Source organism: Scatophagus argus, chromosome 4 (assembly GCF_020382885.2).
Source record: "Scatophagus argus isolate fScaArg1 chromosome 4, fScaArg1.pri, whole genome shotgun sequence".
Classification (NCBI taxonomy): Eukaryota; Metazoa; Chordata; class Actinopteri; family Scatophagidae; genus Scatophagus; species Scatophagus argus.
This window is the reverse complement of record NC_058496.1, coordinates 11,520,998-11,547,845: the sequence shown is the minus strand read 5'-3', so window position 1 is coordinate 11,547,845 and position 26,848 is coordinate 11,520,998. Positions and strand designations below refer to the sequence as shown.

Here is a 26,848-nt window from a genome sequence, read left to right as displayed (position 1 = left end):
ATGAAGCCTGACAATGAGCGTTCCAAGAAAGACTTATTTTTGACTTAAAGATATTAATGTGTTAACACATTTCTGCTTTGAACTGTAATCCACCTGCAAATCATAAATAAGCACATGCACTAAACAAGGTTTCTCCACTTTTTTCCCATGGCTGCTAGCCAGATACCAGCCGAGGTGTGAAGGGCCCTGCCGGGGGTCAAAGAAGTTAACTGGATGATGAAATTGTTGATGCATTTATGCCTAATTCCATCAGTTCTGAAACGAGTCTTTTATCGCTTTTCTTCTTCAAAGAATCCATGTGGATCGGGAAGATGACTTGATTCATCTGAATGACATGAATCACCAGGAGCCTCGGAGCTACAAAACAACAACTGTGGCGTCCATTTCTAACAGCAGATATTATATATTTTACATTATTTTACACACGTCTTAAAAACAGGCTAAAAAGCACTATTTTGCTGCTGTCTCTGGTTGAAAGTTTTGGTTTTATACCAACCTAAATTCCAACTAAACATTTTCAGCTTTTCAGCTGTTACACTGCTCAATGTTTTCATCCTTATGCCTTTATTTAAAGGACCACAACCTACAGGCGTGAACAGAGTAGATGCCCTCTTTGCTCACAAAAGTCTGAAACCCACACTGTTGCCTGCAGACACCAAAATTAAAAGAAGTTAATTTGGAATACATTTCTCCCTACTTAGTATTATTCCAAAAGTGAACAATTTTGCCCATCTGATCGATATTAGCACATGATGGTAAACAAAAAAAAAAAAAATGCTTGTGTTTGGGTCAGGGGTGTTTTGGCATCTTATGCACATACGTTCATACGCATTTCATTAGTTCACACAGATGCTTGCAATATAACCTCTCAGAGCATTTTTACTGGCATATCTTTACTGCCTCTACACTACAGTATTCAAAGAAGGAGGACTGTTTTCCACAATGACCTACGGCACTTCTTTGATGGAGTCCTACAGCGTTAGCTCGAGTCTTACACAGATATGGTGCAGCAGTCACGATTCCCATGTCCCACTGAGACAAGCCTGGTTCTGTTCGGGGGCATTAGGGGGCATCACAGCCTAACTTTGTTCCCTCCTTCGATGCTGTTTTCCACTCAGACACCACACCAGGGATATTTGATGCCAGTGAAATGATGTTATTGTTACAACCCTCCAACCAAAAACAAAATCTAAATGTTGATGGCACTGATTAGATAACTCTGTGTAGGCTGCTGAGTAAATAAAAATAGACAACAGCAGTGATTAAGTGTGCATGTCAAGATGTGCACGAGTGTACACACACCTATAGTTTTAACATATACTTAGTGTCTGAGCCATGTATGCATGCCTTCAGCAGCATCAAGTATGTTTCTATAGTTGTGTGTGTGTCTAAATGTATGCATGCACTCAAATGAGTGTGTGCACCTGTGAACGTGCAGGTGTGTGGCAAGCGTGTTTTCTTGCAGCATGCAACTCTTTGCTACTTCTTTCTTTTTGTGCGCGCGCGCGTGTGTGTCATTGGGGATGCTGCTGTGCGCGGGTTGGTACTGTTTACAATTTTGGGCTAATCACGTGACAGTGAAAGCCTGTGGAGCGAATGGGACCACCCACGTGGCCAAAAAGTAACAGCCATGTAATCGTGAGTGAACCTTTTCCGACAGACCAGGATGCCTGCGACCGAGACGGATTACGATGCGTCTTTTTTTTCCTGCTCATAACAATAAAGCCGTTCTATTATCAAAACTGACACGTTTCGGACTCCACGCGGGGCGGATATCACGGATTTGTTCTGAAAGCTCTCCCCACCTGGAAGTGAAGATGGTAAGTGCGCGGCTGGCGGCCAGACGAGCCGCTGCTGATCTCGGATGGCTCAGGTGTGAAGTCTGGGCTGCTGAGGTCTTCTGGTCCATCAAGTGGCTGCACGGGCTAATTACCACTCAGTCCCTTTGTTTTGTTATGCCTGTTTTATTATCCACATTAACTCAGGTTAAATGGGGTGAAATTAGCTTTTATAACTAATGAAAAGTCCTGGTTAAACATTTTTGTTTTGTTCCATTTCAATTTCGTTTTTAACTTTGGTGATGCTTTCCGTCATGAAGGTTTTTATTTTGAAGATAACTGACTCTTAAAAAAACACATGTTGCTTTGAATCCATCAATAAGATGATGATGATGATGATGATGATGATGTGTGTGTGTGTTTGTGTGTTTTAACCTGGCAAGCCTTTAAATCCTCAGCTATGCGCCTATTTTGTTGCAAAATTTTACTCAAATTTTTAAACAATCAGCTGGGCAAATGCACGTAAGTCTGCAGCACAGCCCTCACTCAGAGAAGTCTGGCTGTCAGACTACTGCATTAGGCTATCTGACATTGTCGAATCATATAATAGTCCGATATAGTCGATTAAAGATTAAAAAAAATATTGATGAAATCCACATTGAAGACAGCAGGTCTGTGTAGCTGAATTTAAGATGTTTCACACTTCATGCGTAGCCTGGTATGTAAAAATTAGATCCTGGACATTTGTCTCTGCAGCTGGTCTGGAAATAAGAGCTTATTTAATTTGAAAGACAAAACGAAAACAATTAAGATAAATGAGAATGTTTTTGCGCGTAAATCATTACTATACATTGCCATTTTGAAAATGTCCTCAACATTTTGCCACAGATGGTTGTGTATAATATTTTTGCCAAAAGATTATTATTTTGTATTATGTATGTTGCTGGATTTCGTCGAGGCGAACAAAGCACAATTGATTATGAGTTTAGACGATGGAATCCAAAACTATTAAAGCTTTCGATTGGTTCCCGTTATGTGCCCAAAAAGCTTACGAAGAGTGATCACAAAAGTAGGCCTGCATTATATAGGATATAAAGACCAGGCTATAAGCTGTACTAAAGTGAGTCTGACATTGTAACAACACCACACTGTAGGACCTCTCCTTGAACCGCTGTAATTTGAGGCTCAACTACCACCATCATGGTGGCGGTAGAAAAAAAAAAAAGTCAGACTTTAAAACTACAGTTGTGACACTCCTCGGCGCTCTTCCGACGCACAGACGGTGTACCCTGCCTCGGACTTATGCTCTTCTCAGGGAAACGCTTCCTTCTAGCGGCAGGGCGCTATGTGGAAGCCCAAAACACCAAATGCACCAAGCGCGTTTGGCTCTCGGCAAGCCTCCCCTGAAGTTGGAGATGCACACATGAGGTCTCTCTGCCTGGGTGGTCTCTCTACTTTAGTGAGCTGTTGCTAAGCAGCTAATAATAGTCGTGTTTGCTGAGTAATTTTTGCCCTTCTGGAACCAATCAGATGCAAGAAAGTCCTGCGATCTGACAGCCCCAGAGGCGGGATCTTGAGTCTTTTTTTTTTATTTTCACCCCTCCTCCTTCTCTGCCTCCAAATGGAGAGAGGTCTTTTTCTCCCTCATCTATTGAATCTCAGAGCTGGCCGTGACGCGCGGCCCAGGGGAAGACCACATAGATCTCACCAGAATGCTACGACCATCGAGGTTTCTTATCCGACGACTCGTGTATGGGAATCACTTTGCGCACGTCGCTTTTTGAGAGAAACTTAGTTTTTTTAAAGAGACTCGGTGAATGCGGTGAAAGCGGTGGAGACCTCCGGATCACGAAATGTTGGGATGGAAGGCGCAGACTTTGACTCGCCGTCTCCAACAGGAGTATGAAGTCCTACTTCACGGGTGTGAGATCTCCGAGAGTGAAACTTTGTTGCATTGGGATATCGCTACACGCTTTCGGGGAAATACTATAAAGTGGGAAACGGTAACCATTTCGCAGTCCCCGCAACATGGCCTCGGCTGCTAATGCGCCCTCCGAGCAGGAAAACAGAGACCCCGATCGGCCGAGGATAACGCGGAGGAACAGGGGGGACTGTGCCCGCAGCACACCGCTGGATTTGGAGTATTTGCAGCGGCCGAGTTACTGCGATGCGGGCTTCGCGTTGGAGCAAATATCCGAGGTGCTTATTTCCCACCTTAAGCTGGAAAGAGCTTTTATGGTCTTGGTTTCATTGTATTCGCCGAAAAAGTGGCCAAACTATGTCCAGTCGCTGCTAGGTAACGGGGACGGGCTGGGAAGGGGGACTCGGGGGTAAGGCAAGGTTGTGAAGCGAAATTTGTTTTGCATTATTTTGTGCAACATTTATAGATCCTCCTAAATGCGACCGGCTTCTGTTTCGGGACGCGAAACAGGTTGCATTTGCAAAGAGGACCCACTCGATTGTTCCTAACACAACATCCCAACCTATAACGGTGTGAGACAGGGCAAAACATGCCGCTTTCACTCAGTCAGCACTGCCGATCTCTGTTTCATAACATCCAGCTTGATGTTTCTCAGCTCACGGGCTGCGTAAACAGTTTTGGTGGCTCAGTTGAAAGTTTGTATGACAGTATCGAAACTCGGGCGACTCGCGTAGAGAGTAAAGAAAAAAAAATCCATGTGGCTGCCCTCTTCCGTTCACAAATATTGTGAGTCCCCCCGTGATGGCTCCTCCACTCCCCGTGCAGGCCGGAACACACGGGCTGGTGGATGAGGAGTGGGGTTGTGTGTGTGTGTAGGGGGGGGTATTTGCGGGTTTTACCACATGCACCTTTTCAGGGTCTTTAATATCACAGTTTGATGTGTGGGTGTGCTTGGATGTTGATGTAGGTTACGCCAGTGACAAATTACACTACTCCCAGAATATATGAGATTTTTGTGGAGAGGGGGAGCACAGCTTTTATTCCATTTTAAGGTAGGTCTGCTTTTCAGTCCATTCACAGGGACCACGCTGTGCTGTTTTATGGTAGGATTTTAAAAAGAGGCTTTGTTTGTGCGTGAGCATATCTGTGAAATAGAGACACCCGAGAGAGGCTCACTATCAAACGGCCACCTACTGTATAATTGTGGTTTGACAGCTATGTCCTTTATTTACCTCCATCCGCTGTGGTGCGGCTGCCCCAGCAGCAAACCCTGTTATAGAGCAAATCAGCACAACCCTGTGACATCCACCGTCAGTCTGTCTGTGTTAACATTTTCATAACTCATCGCTGTATCAGTGAAATGACAGACGTGGATGAGGCTGTGTGTGTGGGCCGCGTAGGGGATGAAGATATCCTCCATGTGCGTGTGTCCTGCTAAGGTTACAGTTTATACATGTTACTGATATGACAGAACCTGTGGCTCTCACTCTGGGGAGTCCTCAGCGGTTTTTAGACGGCCCTGTGCAGATGTGTATATTTCAGCCATCACAGGTTAGCGGACTGAGACAGCGAATGTGTTTCTGTTATCTTCATTACAGTTCCTGATCCCATCTGAGCCTTCATTAAAGAAATATTTGCAGCTTTGATGTGAATCATATTAAGGATTCTTCTCAAATGAGGGTCAGATTGAGACTCTGACGTGAGCACGTTTGAGACCACCTTTGATGGAAATTTATTTGCCAGTATAACCTTGTAAACCTTTTCTCTGAAATCCTACAGGTTTACCTGCCCAGGTAAGTGCTCTGAGTGTTTTGTGTTGTAATTGACAGTAACATTAGGACTCTTGTCTCGTCACAGGGGAAGGCGACTGGGAGGAAAGCACCTCTGTGGCTGAGAGCGAAGTTCCAGAGACTTTTATTTAGGCTGGGCTGTTACATACAAAAGAACTGCGGAAAGTTTTTGGTTGTGGGCCTCATGATTTTCGGAGCTTTTGCTGTGGGCTTAAGGGCAGCTAATTTGGAGACGGATGTGGAGAAACTCTGGGTTGAAGGTAAGACACTGATTTACTGTTAGCTGTTTTGACAAATTGTGCAGTTTATCTGTTTGTCTCGTGTCTTTGTGTTTGAATGTAGGATACTGGGAATTTTCTTGTTTTCTGTGCTTTTGAAGCTATGCAGTTTGATGTTGCATGTTTGAAAGGGGATGGCAAAGTTTAGATTGGAAGAAGAGATAGTCTAGTAAACAAGGCAAGGGGATTGTTTATTGTTTAGGCCCTGGCAGGAGGCCAAGTTAAACTTGAAAATAATTACATTTATTTGATTCATAACACACTTGCAGACAAACTCAAACCATGTTAGATGCACACACAAGATGTGCAAGAGGTGACTGAAAGTGCAATCAGAAGTAAGGTTGTAATTAAGTTCATAAGCAGCTTTTGGGGCAGAGGAAATTTTTGTCAAAGCCGCCATTTTGTGAGAGTGTGTGAGTGAGTATGTGTGTGAGTGTGTGTGTCTGCCTGCCCCCAGCAGTTGAATGCTCAGAGACTGTGTGTGGTCCCGTTTTGGACAGCTCTCAACTTTCCAAAAAGATTTGTCTCCGGCTGCAGGGAAAAAGTGGAGTGCGGACAGGAACTGGTCTTTGTGGAGTGGATAGGCCACTCGCTTGTTATTTTTGTCAGAAACAACTCATGAGGACTTGAATTTTTTTTTTTTTTTAAGAAAATAAGGAACTCTGCGCATGGGTGGTGCTTTGTGGGGTAAGGGTAAGGGGCCGTGCTTTTTTTTCCCCTTTCCTTTGATCCGCATTCCTGCACTTAAGGCTGGAGTTGGCTTTAGGACTCTTGAATGGAGGAGCAGATTTTGCTGCTGAGAAAATGAGTGGTTAATTTTCTTTGGTCATGACAAAATAAACGAAACTGTGTTTAAGCATAGTTGTCATGTTTGTGTGGTTGCCCTCTCTGTCGTTGTCGCATTTTTTAACTACACTCCAATCAAAACTGTGTAGCTCATCAGATCAAACATTAAAGCAGATGGACTCCTGTACAGAATCCCCCACCTCCTGCCCGGGTTGGCTGTTCTTTCCTTGAGTGCTGCTGCAGGGGTCTGACAGACAGCGTGTTGGTCCAATCTGTGGCGCAGGCGCAGTTGGCAGCAGTTTAGGCAGAGGGGAGCCTCTTTAGTACAGGACTCCTGATTGGAGTCAGAGGAACACACTTTTTTCACATCCTTTTTCACATATCAGGCCACAGTCGTGTGTGCTGTGGTGAGGGGGAACCGAATGTTATTCTGTTTTTATGGTTGTCAACTTTTCCTGATTCATATTATTGTAAATGGAATATTTGTTGAGTTTTTTTTTCTTTTAAACAATTAAATAAAATAAGAAGTTGAAGGACACAAATGTTGGTTTCGGTAAACTTGTGATATGTGACATTGTGACATGTGACATTTTTCCTTCTTTATTTTATCATGTCACACTATTGCCCTGCTGGGATCTCTTGTGGAAATAGTGTGTTTAGTCATATTTTTGGCGAACCTGTTATTTGGAGCGTTCTGAGCATGCAGAGGGACATCAGAGAATAATGCAAGGATTCACGCTTTTGTTTTTGTCAGATCAGTTTAGCCCTGGCAACTTGTGATTGGCTCTTGTCGTCATTCTTAGATGTATCGTGGAATAAAAGGTTTATAAGTTACTCAGAAAGTATCCACTGTAGAGCCAGTAGATACTTTCTGAGTAATACTTTCTGTGGTGTTCCCACCAGCGTTAAATCTGCCTCATTTTTGCTTGGGCTTTCTTTTACTTTTCTCATTTAAGTTACACCATAGAGTTTTAGCACAGCTTTAGGCTGACCCTTACACACAGTTGAACCAAGTCTAATGATCTCTGGTAGACATGTACAACATAGTCTCATTCTGGCTAATGCACAGAGACCTGTTCATGCACACACACACACGCTGACAAAAAGACCGGGCTGCAGTGGTTTCCTAGGTCCCGGGACATGAGGGGTTCCAGATGTTGTTAGGGAGAGATCTGTTTGTTTAGATTAGACTGCACAGCTGAGGGATAGATTAGTTCTGCCTGGATCGTGGAACGCTCTGCTGGGCCGTGCTGGGGGACTGGCCCATCGTCCGTGAGGAAAAAGTGGAGAGAGGACAGAGCGGCTGTTTATGTTTCATTTGGAACTGCCCTCCGCAGGCGACCCGTGGACGACCCCGCCTGGAAGCTGTGTGGCCTGTGGACACACGCACACACTCAACACACCCAGCTCATATTGGATCTCGCAGTTCAACTGGAGCTACATTTTTACGTTAGTGCTGTCACCTGCTTTCTGTGACTTGCAGACCACCATTAGCTGCATGCCGGAGCTGACTAGTGTGTTTATTCTACACGCCATCACGTGCCGCAGCTTTCGCAGGGATTGTCTTCTCTCACACACTGCTCACTCAGCACTGTTTATAAACACTCAGACACAGGAAGTTCTGTTCATTAGACAAAGCGACAGAGACCAATTGGGAGTGAGACAGCATGCCTACTCAAAGAGGCGATTGTGTCCAACCTCTGAGGATGTATGGGGGTTTGTGTTTCGCTCAACTTTTAGAGAATGATAGTAACATTCTTTTGAAGTCTTTATTCCTACGTAGTATTTAGAGCAGATTGGCTCCACACTGTAGATAAATGCTGTGTTTATGTCCACTGTGACGCTCACAGGAAATTATTAGCTCAAACAGGAAGTTGTAGTATTGTGCACTCCTGTCTTGTGTTCCCCACACACACACACCCCACTGCCCCCTGTGTGCTTTTCTCACACACGAGCACACATGTCCTTGTTCGACTCCAGATTCATCATCGGTTTCGTATTGCAGATGGTTTCATATGAACTTGCTGCTGATTAACAGTCAGCCACATTTAGAGGGCAGACACATAGAAGAGAAGAAAAAGTCCGCTTCAGAGTTCCTCCTGGCCACAAATGGAAAGTAGAGCCATCCCTTGGCATTCTGGGTTAAGGCAAACATAAGCCAAATTGTAAAGAAAATAGCAGCGCCTCCTGCCTCTAATTAAAACAGTATCGCGTAAACACTGGCCTTCCTGTAGGCTCCCTCTTTCGCTCTGGTACTGTGTTGAGAGAGGGCCTGGAGATGTGGCTGTGGGGCCGTGTTGATTGGTGAGACAAGGTACAGGCAGGAGAAACTTTGACAATAAGGCGTTTGAGGCTCCAACTTCGAGCTTCGGGTTGACGTCGAAGCTGGGGGTTAAACAGATGAGCTGGAGCTGTATTGTAATCTGGGCTTTAGCATTGTCTAAAGAGAGGATGGGGCCTGTAGCATCCTGAGGAAGCCTTTTGTTTTCGTCATGGACTTGAGTTGACTGACGCAGAGAAATGTGTGAGTGATTCAAGCCAAAATAAGTTTATGGTCCACAGATTTATTGCCTGGACTGGGGCATAAGACTATGGGTTGTAGTCTCAGGGCCACAGACTGAAAAGAGGCCCCGGGTCCCGGTGCGCTTACTTGGGGGGCATAAGTGTAGAGGCCAGGGGCCACGGGGGTAGACCCCTGGGACCCTGAGGTCATCTCGCAGAGGCCCCGCTATTTAAAACCTCACCTGATACTCACTCTGTAGCCTGGGTGCAGAGTGAAGACTCACAGCAGAGGGGAGGGCGGGGGGGCGGGATGGGAGGGGTGCAAGAAATGCAGCAGAAGTGGCAGCTGTCACCAGCCGTTGTTTATGTTCTGTATATGTTCATGGGTTTGAATCTGTATGCATATGCCAAAGTGAGCGCATCTCATGAGCCAGATTTAGTTTGGAGAGCATGCGTTGTTCTCCTGCACCAGTGTTTCATTTTCTGAATTTGTGTTTAACCTTTTGACATCTGTCCTCCAGCAGAGGGCAGTGAATCTGATATCATTTGTGCTTTAATCCCTGCATGACTGTATAATACTAACTATATGATAAACAAACAACAAGATTCTTTATTAGGGCAAAAGAATCAAATTCAAACTCATATTCTCAGAATGTTCTTAATTTATTGCGCTTGTGACTGAAAAACTACAGATGTCAACAGTTAAAATGGTGCCAGTCCATGTCTGTGCGCACCCTGAACCTGATTTAAGGTTTTCAGAATTCAGTCTGATAGGACCAAACGTTCATTTTTTTAATTCCTTCCCATCCCTGCATGTCTGTTTTGTATCTAGTGTGATTTAGAGCTGAGTTGACAGAGTTGGTGGTTGTTTTGTTGTTGTGCTGGTAATGGCAGTGGTGAAGGGAGCAGTATAATGTTAAGTGCATGCGGAAGAAGCCTTGACATCCTTTCTTGTGGAAGAAGATGATGAGGAGGAGGAAGAGGAGGGGGAGGAGAAGCGCCCTCACTGTGGCGTCTCCACTGAGAAGATTGTGGTTTGCATGATTGAATTATCCTGCTTTTGATGTTTATGGGAGCACTGATACATGCATGGATGCGTAGACACACACACACACACACACATATGCTGAAAGGCTTTTTGGAGTTTTGGTTCTATGAATGAGTAGGTGGTTGACCAGGGCTGGCATGGCAGGCCATGCTGATGGGCCTCCTCCTTGCTATTTTCTCCATCTTCTCTTCTTCTTTTTCATCTGTTTCCTTTATTTTCTCTCCCCTTCTTTCACTCCATCCCTCATGCTCTATCTCCAACCACTTTCATTCAGCAGCCACAAGCAGTCTAACACACAAATGCGCCCACACCCAGTATTTTTTCCTAGTTTGCGCAGAATACACCACACAGACTCATCTGTCTTTCTCTCCCCATCTCTCACTCACACAGTCACAGGCAGCCACACACAAATGTGAGCGTGCACACACGCATGCACCCTTTTTTTTTTACATTTTCCAAACTGGACCCAATTAAGTTCATGTTGATCAGTTCACTACAAACAGGATTAAACCTCTATAGAAGGAATAACATTCCAGCGTGTTGTGTTAAACTCTCTGAGTTGATGAAAAGTGCAGGCTAGCTGGTGAGGGATTTAGTGTGGGGAAGCATTGCGCCTCTGGTACTGTACACAGACTTACAGCGATGTTTTCTCAGGCTGGCTCTCCCTCATTTGAAAGCAGTTTTGTGTTATCCCTACTTGGTTCAAGCAAATGCGAAGTAACTTTTAAAAAATTGTTCTTTTAGCATGACGTGTGTGTATGTGTGTGTATTTGCTCTCGAGGCAAACGTACTCCCATTCACAAACGACATCCTGAGATGCCTCCAAGCTCTCTGTTTACATTTTGCATTCTTTCAGGCGCTCTTATTCAAAAACCAGAGCCCTGCGAATGACCGACCACAGGAGACTGTGGAGAGAATTACCCTCCCCCTTCTCTCTCTCTCTCTCTCTCTCTCTCTCTCTCTCTCTCTCCCTTTCCCTCTCTTTTCCTCTCTGCCAGAAAGGTCTCTCTCTTTACCCTAGCCCCCTCCACCACTCCCCCGTCCCTGGCTGGAGAGAGTGGCCTCAGAATGCCAGATGTATTACAGAGTGAGCCACGGCAATGTAAACACTCAGCCCTGCCATGAGAGCAGGGTGGTCTGGCCTCCCTCCTTCCCTTCCCTCCCCTCCCCTCCTATCCCTCCCTCCCCCTTTCCTCTCTTCCCTCCCTCAGAGCGCTGACTGCCAGAGGGGTGGAGAAAGCACAAAACAGCAGAGGGAGAGAGAGTGTTAGAGTGTGTGTGTGTGTGTGTGTGTGTGTGTGTGTGTGTTGAGGGGTGGGGGCAGGAGTATAGTAGCAGTAGTGTGTTTGTGTTTTGGCTGCAGTGCCTACCGTACACCAGGAGAGAGATTGGGGTGTGGATTGATGCTTTTCAGACTGCAGCGCAAAGAATTTTTCATGCAAATATACCATAAACATTTCCAAATTGTGTGTGCAGTTAGAATTTTTTAAGCTCCTCTGGCACACATGTGTTGCTTGCATAGCAGTATAGTTCATTGCAATTCCTACGGCACAACGTCATAGAAATCTGGCTGCAACAGCAGTTACACAAGTACCACACATGCACATGCAAGGCATAAAGATACAGAGATATAAAACATTTCCTCTCTCGGATGATTGAGGGGTTTGGAGCTGCAGACTGAGTCAGTATGTGTGAAATTAAAATAATAAGTTAGTCTTACTGAAGCAATTGAACATCAGGGCACTTGTGAACAACACAACATGTTGATGTATTGTTAAGTGCAGAGAGGCCTGATTTTTATGTGATTTTATCCCTGGTTTCCTCTTTGTACATTTACATCTGACATTTTTGTCCAGAGCGGCTCACAGGTAGTGCACATTGGTAGTTGTGTGCAGAGCCCATCTTATGATTAGGCCACATGTGTGGTAACAAATTCAGTACCACTAATAGATGAACATCTGCACACTGAATTAAAGCTCCAGAAACTTTATGTGATGGAAGAAAAATCATTGTTTCAACCCCACTAGGTCTTCTACATTGTTGCCTTTCATAGTCCAAGTTTTGAAGTTGGAATCCACTAAATATTTCCTGCTCACAGTAGCTACTAAAGTAGATTGGGCTTTATTATTATATTTCCTGGTCACATTAGGGTCTTTCAGCTCATCGTTTTGACCCACAATTTCACTGTTATGGTTCACCCCTCTCCCCGTTATATTATTATTTATTGGAATTACATGTGTCAGATTGGCAAACAATTAAGCAACTGTTTGCTAATACGTCTAGCATATAAACTTTATAAGGTGGCAGTAGTCTGTCAGTGTTGTGTTTACCGCCGTGATGTTGACACATTAAGCAGTTCGGGAATATTTTGTTAAATGAAAATTTTTTTTTAATTAATTAACATTAACATGTTTATATTCCCTCAACTGAGGTATTAAAGTAGCCATGGGAAATCTAATGCAAGAGTAAAGTAACTGGCAAAGAAATATAGCTTTTTTGTCTTTCCTTCTTTCTTCCATTCACACTCTCTCTGCTTCTGTCTTCTATCCCACACTTAGGAATGTGTGATTTTGGGATACCTGGAATCATGGGCTATCATTCCAGGAAATGACAGAGAGATGGCTGGTTGAGATTGGCTGTTCAGGCTCATGTCACGGTCTGTTATGGCTGGGCTGTGAGCCAGTCACAGGGCAGTAAAATGCAGCAGGGGGAGATCGCTCACCTGGCTTGCATTGGACAGGCACCTACCACAGCCACAGGATGAGATTTGTTTTGTTTTGGGTTTTTTTTAACAACAAAGCTGGAATTGATTGAAGATTTGTTAGAAGGTTATTTTAATTATTTGTTATATGTCTCTTGTTTTAGCTTTTACATCACAATGGCAGTAGCACTACTCTAGCTTGGTCGCACACACCAATTAATACATAATGTCTTGGATGCGTGGACGTGTCCAGTGGTTGATCCACAACCACAGCACACATGCACGCACATGGTACAAACACAGGCTTTCTGTCAACTTTTCTTCCCCTACTACTCTTTCCAGTGCTCTGTGAATCCACTGGCATTGAATAGGATTTTTTTTTTTTTTTGGGGTGGAGGTGGGCGGTTGGGAGGGGAGAGTAGGACCTGAATGAAGGCAGCAACGTGGAAGAATCTGCCCATTGATGAGTGTGTGAATGTACACCTCGAGCCCAGGGGAAGCTGCATTGGGAGCCAGCCGACTGCTAAATACACCCATTTTAGGGGCTGCAGGGGCCGGACAGGTGATTAGCATAATCAGGGGCGAGGGGAGCCATACATATGGTAATGTTGGGATGGGGGGGCGAGGGTTGGTGGTGTGGGTGGGGGTCCTGAGATGAGGGGTTGGCAGCTGGGGTGTCACATTTGTGTCAGGGGTCGAGGTGCTCAGGGGTGTCGCGCTGCTCGAGGAGACACTCGGCTACAGCTGCGTGCCAGAGCACCTCCACTCAGTTTCTTATCATTTCTTTCTCTTTTCTGCCACCCTCTCACATCTTTCTTCTCCTTTCGTAGTCACTCACTCTTGCTCGTTATACCCGTCCTCCGTGTGGCAGCCCCCTCCTCTTTGAAGGCTGAAAGGAGGGAGGGGAAGAGAGAGCGAAGGGGAGAGTGCAGGAGAGTGAGGAGGGGCTCACTATGGGTCAGATAGGGTCTCAGCTCTCAGTGAGGCCTTTCATCACATATTTGTGGCTGTGTGCACACCTGCATCGCAGAGCCCACATTCAAAACTGCTATTACTGCTTTGCATACTGCTGTGTAGGCTGCTAACCCAACCGCCAGCACTGCTAGCACTCTTTCTGTTACTGCTCCAACAGAGAGAGAATATAAATTACCCTTAAACTCACGTTAAAACAGTGGGCTCGTTATGACAAGCAACAACAGAAGGATTACGATTCATGGTAAAAATTAAAAATCAAATCTGCCACATGGCTTCATATATTTCAGTAAGAACTGCACTGAATAGTGAAATGTCTTAAGCGCATAAGAAAGAAGGAGGATGTGGCATTGGAGCACTTGATTTAAATTACTGACAATAAATGATCCAACTTTAACAAAGCCAAACGGGGAGACCAGCTGTTTCTGTGTTTTGCAAGGCTTTTGTGGCTTTGATAGAAGAAGAAGAAAAGTGGATGCGCGTGATGAAATCACACTATTGCACTTCTACTAATGTATTCCAGCAGATGATAAAAGGCTTGAGGTGAAAGTTGCCCATTAGTAAAGTAAAATCAAGACAGTTTTTTAGTAATTCAAGCTAATTGTTTCTTTCTTTGTTCCAGAGCTGTTTCATTTACGGGAAGCTGACACACATTGACTCCGTCGCTATTGTTAAATCTTCCCAATATTTTCGATTCGAGTTTCCAGTGGGTCTGTCGAGATGTAGCTTCGATAACATAAAACGGCAAATAATACTTGGCAGGATAAACCAAGACACAAAGATGGAGTGAGGGACAGACACAAAGTGGTAGCAGATGGTAGTAGGTAGAAGCAGATGAAAAGTGGAGAAAGGCAACAGGTGGCTTCCTCTCCGTGATCAAAGCTCTGTCAGGTGAATGGCAGTAGCAGCTGAGAAAGAGATGAGCAGGAAGTAGGAGAAAAGCGGAGTTGGTGACGTGAGGAGCGGACGCTCTGTGGGAAACTCAAACTGAACAATCTGAGCAGTAACAGTGACCAAGCAAGGTCAAATCTCCTTTACATTCTTTCTTCAGTTTGCTGGATATTCTACGTTTCACATGAATGTACTATGTGTGCTAACATGAGCTGGGATCTTGCTGTGGTAATCCGTACCTGAAAGACCACTTGCAGGAACCAAGATCTGCAGGCCACTTGGGCTTAGAAAAAGGCAAATGCATGTTGTTTTTCAGTGCTCAGTAACTTGAAAATCAGCATGTGATTGTTCCTTTGTTTCCGCTTGTCTTGTATATTGAGATGGTCTTGTATATTGAGATTTTTGGTGACGTGACATCTCTGTCATCCATTCCTGTTGAATACATTTGAGAAACATCTTGTCTTTAGCACATGATAAATGCATCCCTCATTCAGAACATCTGTATCAAAGTCCTGGAGTCGTGTACTTTTCCTTGAAGCTTTCTGGCTGTTTTTGTATTTTTTGGGAATGTTTTCCAGACCACATTATCAAGTAGGTGTTCTATGTATTCCTCTCCATTCTTCTCACAGTATAGGGCCCTCAGGGTATGGGAGGTCGCCGTAGACTTGGTGGCAGAGAGACGACCTTGTTTTGGGGGGCTTCCTCCTCGCTACAGGAGGTCCCTGCTGAGAGGGTGCTTAATCCAGCTAATCCTTTCTCTGCACACACATGCAAGCACGCGCACACACTCATACACACACACAAAGATGTGTTTAGCCACATGTACTTAGTACAGTATATTCATGTATTCATGCACATATAAATGATCCCTTTAGGATTTTATAGTAAGATCATATATAGCACAAGACCCCTGTTAGTGGTGGTGAAACTGATTCTAGATCTGCTTTAAGGTTGGAAGCATTATTTCATTATTAATAAATATATTTACGAATACGTTCGGTTACAAATGCGCTATGATGTTAGTGTTTTTGGGAGGTGGTGTATTTGTTCATAGTGTGTGAGCAAATTGTCTATGTGTGTGTTCTTAACACCAGCATCCTACTTGAGAGTTGTAGGAGTTGTTTGCTGCTGCTGGTGGTGCATGTTTTCCTTGAAAGTGCAGGATGCTTCCGTTGTCGGGCGTAAGAGATGTGCAGGGGGTGGGGCCATGCTGTTGTGTCTTGCATGGAAAGCAGAGAAAGCTGGCGAGGGTAAAGGGGTGGGGGTGGGATGGCTTTGACAGAGGGGCCGGGCTGATTGCCATCATGATCTGGCCAATCACGGAGTAGAGCTGAATAGAGCAAAGAGAGAGAAAATGAGAGTATAAAGAGGAGGGGGAGCTCAGAACTGAAAGGAGGAAGGGGGGTGATGTCAGTTCCTTAGAAACCCACTTTCTCTCTTTTCGTCCCCACCACCCTCCCATTCCCCTACTTGGAGAATAGCGGGGACCAGGGGTTAATGTTATGCAACACACTGAATACCCGCACTGAGCGCTCCAATACAGTGACACAGTGAGTTCTCATCTCTTCTCATTTCATCCTGTGTGGGTCTATTTTTGAGAACTAGTGTAGTTTTAAAGATTTTTTTTTATTATTCTCCAAGCATGCTTACGAGCATGGTACCACACATATACAGACACAACACCCACATGCACAGGTCGCAGTACACACGAACTCCTCGGATGGTCGAGGGCAGCGCTGACATGATTGGCCTAATAATTGATTCAGGGCTGCGACGATTAACCTGCTGAAAGTGTCAGAATGGTAAATGCCCACAAGTTGGCAGATACCAAGGTGACATGTTTGGATTGCTTGTTGTCTTGATTATCACCAAAGACAAAGAAAACCGGCAGGAATAACTTCAGCAATTAACCAGTCATCAACCAATTAAGTTCTCAGCTCCCAAGCAATTTATCATACAAAAATGCCAAACATTTCCTTGTTACAACTCTCCGAAAGTCAGGATTTATCTGCATGTCACTGTAATCTTAATATTTGGGGCGGGTTTTGGCTGTTGAGGTCTTCCTCTGGTTCTGTGTTGACATCAAATGAGCAGTGTCTAAATGGAAAAACTAAAACAATTATTAATGGTCAAAATAAATTTGTTGAAAGACAAGAGGAGGATGAAAGAAAGAATCAAATACAGAATAGAAAGGACGTTTTTGGAAAACTTGAGCTGGTATGGGACGCATTTGAAAGTCAGTGACACTTTGTTTTAAGTCACAGCAGCTGAGCCTGGAGCGGGACACCTCCAAGATATCAACACATGCCGGGGTCGACTAGTTTTCTGAGGAGAAGGAATATGGGAATATGTGTCATTGAAGAAACACAGCTGTGTGTACACACACACTCACACGCGCATGCTTGCACGTCCGCCAGTGCGCTCAAACACACATGCACACATTTTCTTGGTCCAGCTGGGGTGTTAATTTCACCCTGAGGCTGTGTGAGTGTTGACCCCAAAACGCTGTAACCTTGTGAAGTGTGGAATTCTCTAAGCCCGAGGCCGTGATGTGCTGTTTCCTGTAGAGAGAGAGTACATTCCTTCGACTTGTCCCATTCCCCGCTGCTTGCTGTAAACTCAAAGTCTTTGGGTGGCAGTCCACAACTTGGAATGCGTTCAAAACAGACAGTGAGTTCTTTTTAAGCTCATCCCTCCCAAGTTTTTTTTCCCTCGGACCTTTCCTCATCTCTTTGCGCATGTAAAAACTGAAAATGGATGTGCCTCTTTTTCGATACCTGTGTTCCCCCGTGGTCGTGTACTTCAACCGAGCCCCAGGCTAGCTTTTCCTCCGAGCGCTGAGTGTACCATAGAGGTAGACTTGTTAGTGCGCCACTGTCAGCGTGCGCTGGGTCTAAATCAGTTCCATGCGTGCTTTTTGCAGGGAAGACTGGTGGAACGTAGCTGTGTAGCTGGCCCAGCAGTGGAAAGCATGTCGCTCTGGTTAGTCCGGGCCTGCTATTAATGATGAGTATTATAAACATGCCTTCAGACAGGATCAGATGGGAATGCTGTTTGGGTCCAGAAAAAAAGAAATCAAGTGTGTTTTCCTAATGCCCCAAGACATGGCCCCCTCCCTCCCTGTTCCATTGGTCTGACTGGGTGGTCCAGCTCAACAGAACAGGCATGCTTATGTTCAACTTTAATGCCATTACAATGGGCAGAAAATATTCAATCTATGCCTGCTGTTGCACGAATCGAGCGGAATTCTTAAATTGGATTAAGCCATAATAAAATGTTACAGATTTTTCACACAGTCGGCTTTCTCACTCTGCGTTTTTTTTTTTTTTTTGTGTGTGTGTGTGTGTTTGTGTGTGTGTGTGTGTGTGTGTGTGTGTGTGTGAGAGAGAGAGAGAGAGAGAAAAAGTGAAAGAAGAAGACTATAAACTCAAGTTTCACCAAAAGTTCATTCTTGACGATGGAAAGGCTCAAATCCTGTGCTCATAAATCAGACACAGATCCACCGAACTAAAGGATGCACTTGTGGGCACACACACGCAAAACTTAAATATGGATTTAAAATTTTTGTCATTCGTTTGATTAATCTTGCATTGCAGTGAAAAATTGAGCCGTCACCCGTGTTTGCATGACTGCAGTTGCCTGCATTTGTTCGTGTGTGTTTGTGAGAGGGACTTTGCCAGACTTGCCTTGGCTGCACTGGGGTGGAGCAGGGCAGCTAAAGGGCCTGAAAGGCTGCTTTTGTAGCTCGGGCTAGCTGAGAGCTCAGAGCGCACGCACAGGGCTTAGCCCCTCCACGATATTGGGAGCAAAGTCTGGACGAGAGCCTCTTTCTCTTTATCAAACACACACACACACACATGTGTACTGTCATACTCATATGCAGTCAATGTGGTCTGGCGTGGCTGACTTGTTAGCAAATTTGAGCAGAAACGTTGAGCTTGTTTTAGTGAGATGTGGATTTGCTGGACTGACGTTACTCCTCTGGATTCAAAGGAGTTAGGATGTTTGGCGTTGTAGCAGTACAAGCTCACTGTAAGCAAAGTGCTTTTGTTTGAGAACAAGTGTGATAATGTTGTGGCCAGGCTGAGATGTCTTCGGGTCTGTTTTTCACAGAGGATCACTTCTTGAGCCACAGATGTTTTAGTACATGATGCTGCGTGTGTGCGTGTGTGTGTGGGGTGGGGGGTTCATCTGGATTTGGGTTGTCTCACTTTCTGTCAGTGTTTGTACATTAATACACTATAATACTCATTATTTTCTCTTTGTATTAAAAAGTTTGGTTAGAAAGGTTAAATTTTGTTTGTTGTGTGGATTTGATGGTATTATGATGTGTTGGCAGTGTGATCCTGCTGTCTGTCATTGTGTTTACTGAAAGTACATTTAGTTTTTAAAGCACATAATCAAAGCCAGCCATGTACTTTAATCCTTTCTTGATTTTATTTAGCTACTTAGAGAGACTTCGGGCATATTTTCATCTTTTTTCCATTTACTTTTTATCCCTAATCTGTTACAAACTTTTGAATGTGGAATTTATTTACTACAAACTGTGGTAGTCTGTGGATACTTGCCGCAGAAACACAACTTTTGTGTGCATGTGGACAAAAAACCTAAGTTAAAATCAGGTTACACCTAAACGAAAGCATCTGAGATCAATAAGAGTGTGTTTGGATATTTGCACTGAAGGTTCAAATACGCATTCTCTCTTCTTTGTCCAGTTGGTGGGCGTGTGAACCAGGAACTGAAGTACACACGACAGAAGATAGGCGAGGAGGCCATGTTTAACCCTCAGCTGATGATCCAGACGCCGCGGGAGGAAGGAGCCAATGTTCTAACAGTGGAGGCGCTCCTGCAGCACCTGGAGTCAGCTCTTCGAGCCAGCAGAGTTCATGTTTACCTTTATAACAGGTAGGTAACTATTCCACGTCTGACCACGTTCTAGTCTTTCCTTTTAAGCATTTCGCCAATTCAAATCAAGTCTTTTTTTTCCAAATTAATAAATCATTTAATCTTGGAAGAGAGTCAACTGTCATAATCTTAGTAGTTTCTGGTGTTGTTGTATTGAATTGCACTCATCAGCTGTGTCTGATGTTTTGTCTGTTCCATCAAATCCATGTATACAGTATATACAGAACTACACATACTTGTGTATTCTGTATTCATGTTTTGGTTTGCAGTACTTTACAATGATGAAAATTTTATCATCATTTATTATCATCCTTTGATCGGTGTAGCCTGAAGGGATGATGGTACTATATAGCTGTGACAAAACCTAAACAGAAACTCTTTTTTTCTCCTTTTCAGACAGTGGAAATTAGAACACTTATGCTACAAATCAGGAGAACTAGTTACAGAAACTCATTTTATGGACCAGGTAAGACACAAATAATCTGCATTCCTATTTTGACCTTACTGTATTGATCACTACTAATTCAACTCGTCATTGTGTGAATCATTGTGTTTAAATCATGCTGTGAGTGGGAATGTGTTTGTCTGATTAGGATGTGTTTGTCTAATTAGATCATAGAAAAGCTACATCCCTGCCTCATCATCACCCCTTTGGACTGTTTCTGGGAGGGAGCCAAGCTCCAGTCTGGGATGGTCTATCTCCCGTAAGTACATGAATATTGCTTTTTTTGATTGACCAACCTCTGTCAAGCATGCGGCCAAACGCTGCTGAAAAAAAAACTTCACTGGGCACACATAGGGCTTTTCTCAGCAAAACATTTAAGAAGGTGATGTTTAGGGACAGTAAGACTTTGAACACTGAGCTCATGAGTGCCTGGTTATGGAATTAGTGTATATGGTAACAGTATTTTCAGATTGCTTTCAAGACAGACAGAGAGAGTGAGGAGGTGGAGATCTGGATCTCTGGATCTTGTTTTTACACCTTCAACCTTCAGTAGAGGCTGCCCAAACCCATCCAAAGAGACACTGCAGAGGAACAAGAGCTTGCGTGCGTGCATGCCTGCATTGGTGCGTGCATGTGTGTGTGTGTTCTGAACTCATCCTCTCTGAAGGCTCTATTGTAGTGGTTGCTGGCATGCGTATCACTGGCGATAGTTTCTTTCCAGCCCTGGGCCTCACACCATTGTCTGACCCTTCTGTTGCTAATGGCCTGCTGCTACAGTACTACTCAACGGACCTTTACCTCTGCATGTGTGTGTGCATGCATATAATGTGTGCCATTGCCATGAGTGAATGCATGTGTTTGGTCAATGTGTGAAAGTGTATCAGCGTGTGTGTGTGTGTGTGTGTTGCCCCTTAGTCTCAGATGGTAAATAAGGTTTTTACTATGTTCTGGTTGGGAGGCTGGGAATAATAACCCAAGCCTGGTTAAGCACATACAATGTAGTCTGAATGACAGAGGGAGAGAGAGAGAGAGAGATTCAGAGAAAGAGAGATTGGAATGTGTGAGGCATAGAGAGACAAGGACTGGTTTGGAGCAGGAATCCAACACTGTGCCATTGCACGAAGGGAATTGGTTTCCATTTATTGTTTTCTGTCCCCTAGCAAGAAATAGATCTTTTGGTTCTCTCAAAAATATGAATGTTTTTGTGAGGTAAAATCTGAACGTAATTACAGCCTAACATCAGACAAATGCAACCCAGCCTGGGACGCACCGTGTCCTCTGATTGTCTGTCTCTCTTTATGATTATTTGAAATGTAGTGTCAGATAAAATAAATGCCTTGCAGACAAGGGATAAGAAAATAAAACGCCTGAAATTCACACAGTGGTGAAAAAATGAGAGCAATATTTTCTTTAGAATCTAATTAGCTGAGGAATTGTACATGTCTGTGAAAAGAAAGGCACAACATACGGTGATAAAACTGATAGAACAGTTCCTTTGATAATGCTCTCGCATATACTGTTTGATCTTCAAGGAAAATTCAAGCCTATAGTCACAGTTTTTAACCTTCATTTCCACTGATTATAATAACTGTAACTAACAAAAAACACAAGGGCTCAATCAGGCAAGCTGGAAACAAGGTATCAGTAAACTGGGTTACTTAAACCATTTTATTTGGTGGTCAAACCCAGCCAAAATGTCAGTCGTTAGTATTGTAGGTCAGAGATGAACCAGGAAATTGACCTGTAAACTATGAAAGATGTTTACAATGGCCAGCCGAGGTGATCATTTTGCGGCTCGCGTTTGGTTTCTGTTTCAAATAAGTTTGGCTAACTTTGTGAGTTTGACCCTTTGAATACCAACAGGAAGGAAGACCAAAAGTAAAAATGAATGTTTAATTAAAATAAATGGCCAGAAACAGAACGACAGCACATGGTCAAAGGTTCTAAGCTATATTCATATTTACTCAACTTTGCAGAGGTAAAGACCCTCTGCAGTGGACCAACTTTGACCCTAAGGAGTTCCTCGAGGACTTGCGAAGGGCAAACTTTCCCGTGGAAAGCTTTGAGGACATGTTGGAAAAGGCAGACGTTGGACACGGCTACATGGATAGGCCTTGTCTGAACCCTGCTGACCCTGACTGTCCCCTCACTGCGCCCAATAAGAACTCAACTAAGGTAAGCACTCGTGTGGGCTCACACCTGTGCCTCCAAATATGTGTGTGTGTGTGTATGTGCAACATTAATGCGTTTTGGTAAAACACCAAGTCTTAAAGGTGAGACCAAATGCTGACAGTTATTTTCTCGTCCATTGCTTTTATTGCGCCAGCCATTTGACGTGGCGCGAGCCCTGAGTGGCGGCTGCCATGGTCTGTCCAGGAAGTACATGCACTGGCAGGAGGAACTGATCGTAGGAGGGACCACCAAGAATGGCAGCGGACCCCTGCTCAGGTAACATACCCGTAGTTACACATAGACACCCTCATAAACACCGCTGTGATCACTGCAGGGCTTATTCTGGAAAGAGTGTGTGTTTTTTGTTCTTTTATGCTCTCCGAAGCGGCGCATGCATGCGTGCGTGTGCGCTCTGTGCTGTAAATCTTGCAGTCATTAGCAGATTCCAGTGAAATCTTAGAGCTCCAGCTGTTCCTGCTCAGCACTGGCTGCTCTGCTTGGACACTACCCACTCATACACACACACACACACACACACATGTGCACAGAGTGATCTATTGCCTGGCTAGTTTATCCAAATATACAGCGATTTGGGGTACATGGACTTAATTCCAGCTCAAGCACCAGGACAAAGCTTATAGATTACACTGTTTTACGTCTGAAATAAGCTGCACACCATCCATAACAGAGCATGTTACATTCAGTCACTCACTATATTATGCACATTACAATATTATACATTTTTGTGTAGCTATGAAACATGAACTACAGACAGGAATTTCAAAAGTACACATTTTATTAACCAATAAGACAGTCCCTTTAACAGGTAATGCTGTACAAATTGTCCTGCATTTTGCTAATAGGCCACTTATTTTGATCTGAAATTGCAATTGTATACGTACACACACACACACACACACACACACACACACATTGTACATGTACTGCTCACAGAGTACAGTGGGGTGCGTTGTTTGTTTTGTGGTTGAGTTTTTTCCTGGCAAAGTTGGGTCATTAGGGTGTCTGTGCGTGCCTTCCTATGTGTGTGTGTGTGTGTTTGTGTGGTTTAGTTGCTCTGTCCATCAGGCTGTTACTGCTGGCATTTAGTTTCTGCATCTTGTTTACTAACTGCCACCATTACCATGATTACCACCATATTACAGAGATCACATTCATAAAGTAAATGACTATCTGATGTCTCCTTCTTCAGTTTGTAAAATTCGACAAATTGAAATCACATAGACTGACCAACTGCTGGTCCTCAGCTCTGAGTCATTTTTAAATGACTAATTAGTTGCAGTACTTTAAAACCGTCCTGATATGTGCATCAGGATTGTGCATTCCTCATTACATTAGATATCACAGCACTTTTAAAAATCTGTCAGAACATGAACTGGAATCTTGTAGATGAGGACCAGATATGTTTTTATTATGGAATCTGGTACTTTCTTTATCACTATCAAATCCAGTCTATAAATTTTCTGAAATACTAGTCTTTTGTGCCATCCATCTGCTTTGTTTTATTTGGAATAAAGAGAAGGTAAGACATGGAACTATATTTTTGAGGCATGTTGATTCAGCACTGAAGTCGTCCATGAGGGGAAAATCTTGATGGAAAACAAGGTCGCTGTTGTCTAAAACTGCATATTTCTTTGGATGCTTTCTGTTGCCGTATCATGCAATTGCAAGAAATATTAGCAATGCGCTGAGACACCTGCAAGATACGCGACCAACCTGGAGGACAGACATGAGGATGAATAATTGCAGTCCACACACTAGGTCCATTATTTGCCACTTCTGTTTCTGATGTGTGAATGAATGCTGGACAACATATCAATTACTCAACGGATAGCAGATCTGTGACCTTATGAAACTAAATTGGAATGAGATTTTTCTGCTTTTTATGTTTTTATAGGTCCACGAATTGAATAGCTTTGAGATTTAGACCATTGATTTTCAAAAAACAAGCATTTTAAACGTGTCAGTTTTGCCTCTGGAAAACTCTTCCAGGCGTTTTTTTTTTCCACTGTTTTCTTTCATTTTATAAAGAAAATGATTCAGTTCATTGGAAAAATTGTAGATGGCCCAACATGTGGATGTTTGTGTTGTGCGGTGTGTGTGTGTGTGTGTTTGTGTGGCTCATGTCTGTATTCCTGGCTCAGTTGTCAAATCGGATGGAACAACATTTTGCTCACGCAGCAGGTGTGCTTCACACGCAATTGTTTATGATGACTGTAATCCAATGTGCTCCAGGCGCTGTGGTTTAGATGTATTTCTTTTCTTCTCCCTCTTCCCTCCTTTACCAGCTGAATTAGCAGCCCTTCTGTTCTGGGATCTCCTGCTTTAGAAATTAAGGAAGATCTGAGCTTCTTGCCTTTTGTTTTGATGAGCTTCTGGGATTATTCCATCTTCATCTGAATTTCCTGATAGACTTTGTTATTTTGACAAGCGTGGGCAAAGCATGTCCAAGGTACATACAATGTTTGCACTCCTTGTCTGTGGAATGAGTTCCAATAACCAAAAGCTTTTCATGCCAATCAGTGGTTGGAATCAAATAAAAAATACTGCTGTTGTGTCTTATACATTTCAAAATTCAAGTTTCAACCCTCCATTATCAGCACCGTCCAGAGAGTCTTGCCTTGTTCATCTTCTCGTGTAAGCATTGTGCCCTCAGTGAAAGCTTGCACCTCACTGACCTCCTCCTTTTTTGTTCTCCCTCTTTCATCCTTTCCATTTTTTCCTCCCTTTTTCTGCCACCCTCCCCCTTCCCTCCTTTCCAGTGCCCAGGCCTTACAGACCATGTTCCAGCTGATGACTCCCAAGCAGATGTTTGAGCACTTTCGGGGCTACGAGGAGGTTTCCCACATCAACTGGAATGAAGAAAAGGCTGCAGCTATACTGGAAGCCTGGCAGAGGAGATACGCTGAGGTAAGGGCCAAAACACTCAGGAATGAGAGAGGGAGACATCCACAAAAGGGGGCAAGGGAAGAGAAAATCTACCTTAAAACCTCTACAACCACGTTGTAAATCACAGGCCGGATACAGGTGAACATGAAAAGGCCCCATCCAAAAGCCCGGGCCCCCGATAGATACTAGGACCACTGTTGGTGTGTGGTAAAGGCCTAAAGCTTTCCTCTTACTGCTCAGTAGAGAGGAGCAATAGAGCAACTGGGTGAGCACGTCTGGAATACATTAAGGGAGCGCTGACTCTCTCTCTCTCTCTCTCTCTCTCTCTCTCTCTCTCTCTCTCTCTCTCTCTCTGTATTTAACTCATGTACAAACACACACTCAAACACACAATCGCTTTCCCAGCTGTGGCCCCATTGGTGGCTCATGTGTGACATCATCTGGTCTTTGTTTTGGGGGCCCCAACCCCTCTTTGACATGGTGTGACCTTGTATGTGTGTGTGTGTGTGTGTGTGTGCGCGTGCATATCATTCATCTTTAAGGCCAGAGATCACTGATAGAAAAGAGGTGTGATTGTTCATTTGAATGCAGTGTTTTTATCAATGGAATAAAACATGCCAAATAGTCTTGCAGTGTGTGTGTGTGTGTTTGTGTTTGTGGAGGATATTATGCACAATTAGGCGTGTCTGCAGGAATAGTATGTGCGTGCATGTCGGTATGTGCCTCACACATGTGCGAGTTCACACGTGGGTGCGAGTGTGTGTGTGATCTAGTGTGTGTTTCCTAATGTGTGTCAGCCAGCATTGCTCCCCACTGAGCAGTAACTGCAGTTCAATGCTGAAGCCATCTGTCTGCCCTGAGATACTGAGAGAGGGAGAGGATCCGTCACGGTACTGTCTGCACATTCTCCCAAATGCCTCCTACAGCAGAGGCAGAGCTTACTATTCAGGGCTGTAATTTGCCTTTCTTACCAACACACACAGATGTATTTATTCTGAACATAGTGCCAAGTTTGCATATTACATGTTACTCATCAGACAGGCTAAAACGTTTGGCTGTCATTTAAGGTGTAACTTATTCTACTGGGATATCAGACAGCTTTGCACGTCATTTGTAAACTGGAAATTGGTGCACATTTTGCGCTGTTACATGAGGGGAGGAACCTGGTGGGGAAAATTATATTAGCCTGTAGACTGAAGACACCTGCACTGATTCAGTTCAAGAATAAAATTTGTAGGAAGGAAAAGAGAGCTGTAGATCATTGTAAGACAGTAATTCCTTCAAATTTCACATTTTTGTGGGACATATTTTATTATTGTTTTATTATCATTCAGCTTTTTTCATTGCTGGAGAAGTTTGTTTAAAGACTTTTTACATCTTTAGAAATATTTTTTTTTTTTTCGCAATTTTTAATGTTACTTCCCTTTCTCTCTCTGCCTCTTTCTGTCTACCTGTTTCTGTTTGTTTGTTCTGTTGTTAGGCGGTGCTGCAGAGTGTTGCGGCAAATTCGTCTCAGAAGGTCTTGTCTTTCACCACCACCACTCTGGAAGACATTCTCAAATCTTTCTCTGACATCAGTGTCATCCGGGTAGCCAGTGGATACCTGCTGATGGTGAGAACAGAACCAGAGAAAAAGACAACAACACTTTTTGAGCAAAAATTTTACTTCATAATTGAGAAATTCATTTTGTGAACAGCTTTGAGCAGAATCAGGATATGGTTATAGACGCTGATACTTAATGATTGACTTAC

At 43.8% G+C, this 26,848-nt stretch overlaps 1 protein-coding gene across 2 annotated transcripts in view; it reads left to right on the top strand.

Moving 5' to 3' along the window:
- Positions 1-1,589: 1,589 nt before the first annotated feature.
- The window catches only part of ptch1 (patched 1), a 50,025-nt gene continuing 24,766 nt past the window's right edge, over positions 1,590-26,848 (top strand). The window contains exons 1-9 of one of the 2 annotated variants that reach the window (XM_046387712.1): positions 1,590-1,820; positions 5,557-5,749; positions 19,383-19,572; positions 19,969-20,038; positions 20,185-20,276; positions 21,994-22,192; positions 22,344-22,465; positions 24,970-25,117; positions 26,577-26,708. In XM_046387712.1, coding sequence (XP_046243668.1) covers positions 1,692-1,820; positions 5,557-5,749; positions 19,383-19,572; positions 19,969-20,038; positions 20,185-20,276; positions 21,994-22,192; positions 22,344-22,465; positions 24,970-25,117; positions 26,577-26,708 — 1,275 coding nt within the window. In that variant the 5' untranslated portion in view covers positions 1,590-1,691. Of the gene's footprint in view, positions 1,821-2,400; positions 3,978-5,556; positions 5,750-19,382; positions 19,573-19,968; positions 20,039-20,184; positions 20,277-21,993; positions 22,193-22,343; positions 22,466-24,969; positions 25,118-26,576; positions 26,709-26,848 lie in introns of those variants that run through there. The other variant, XM_046387711.1, reaches the window with a different exon arrangement.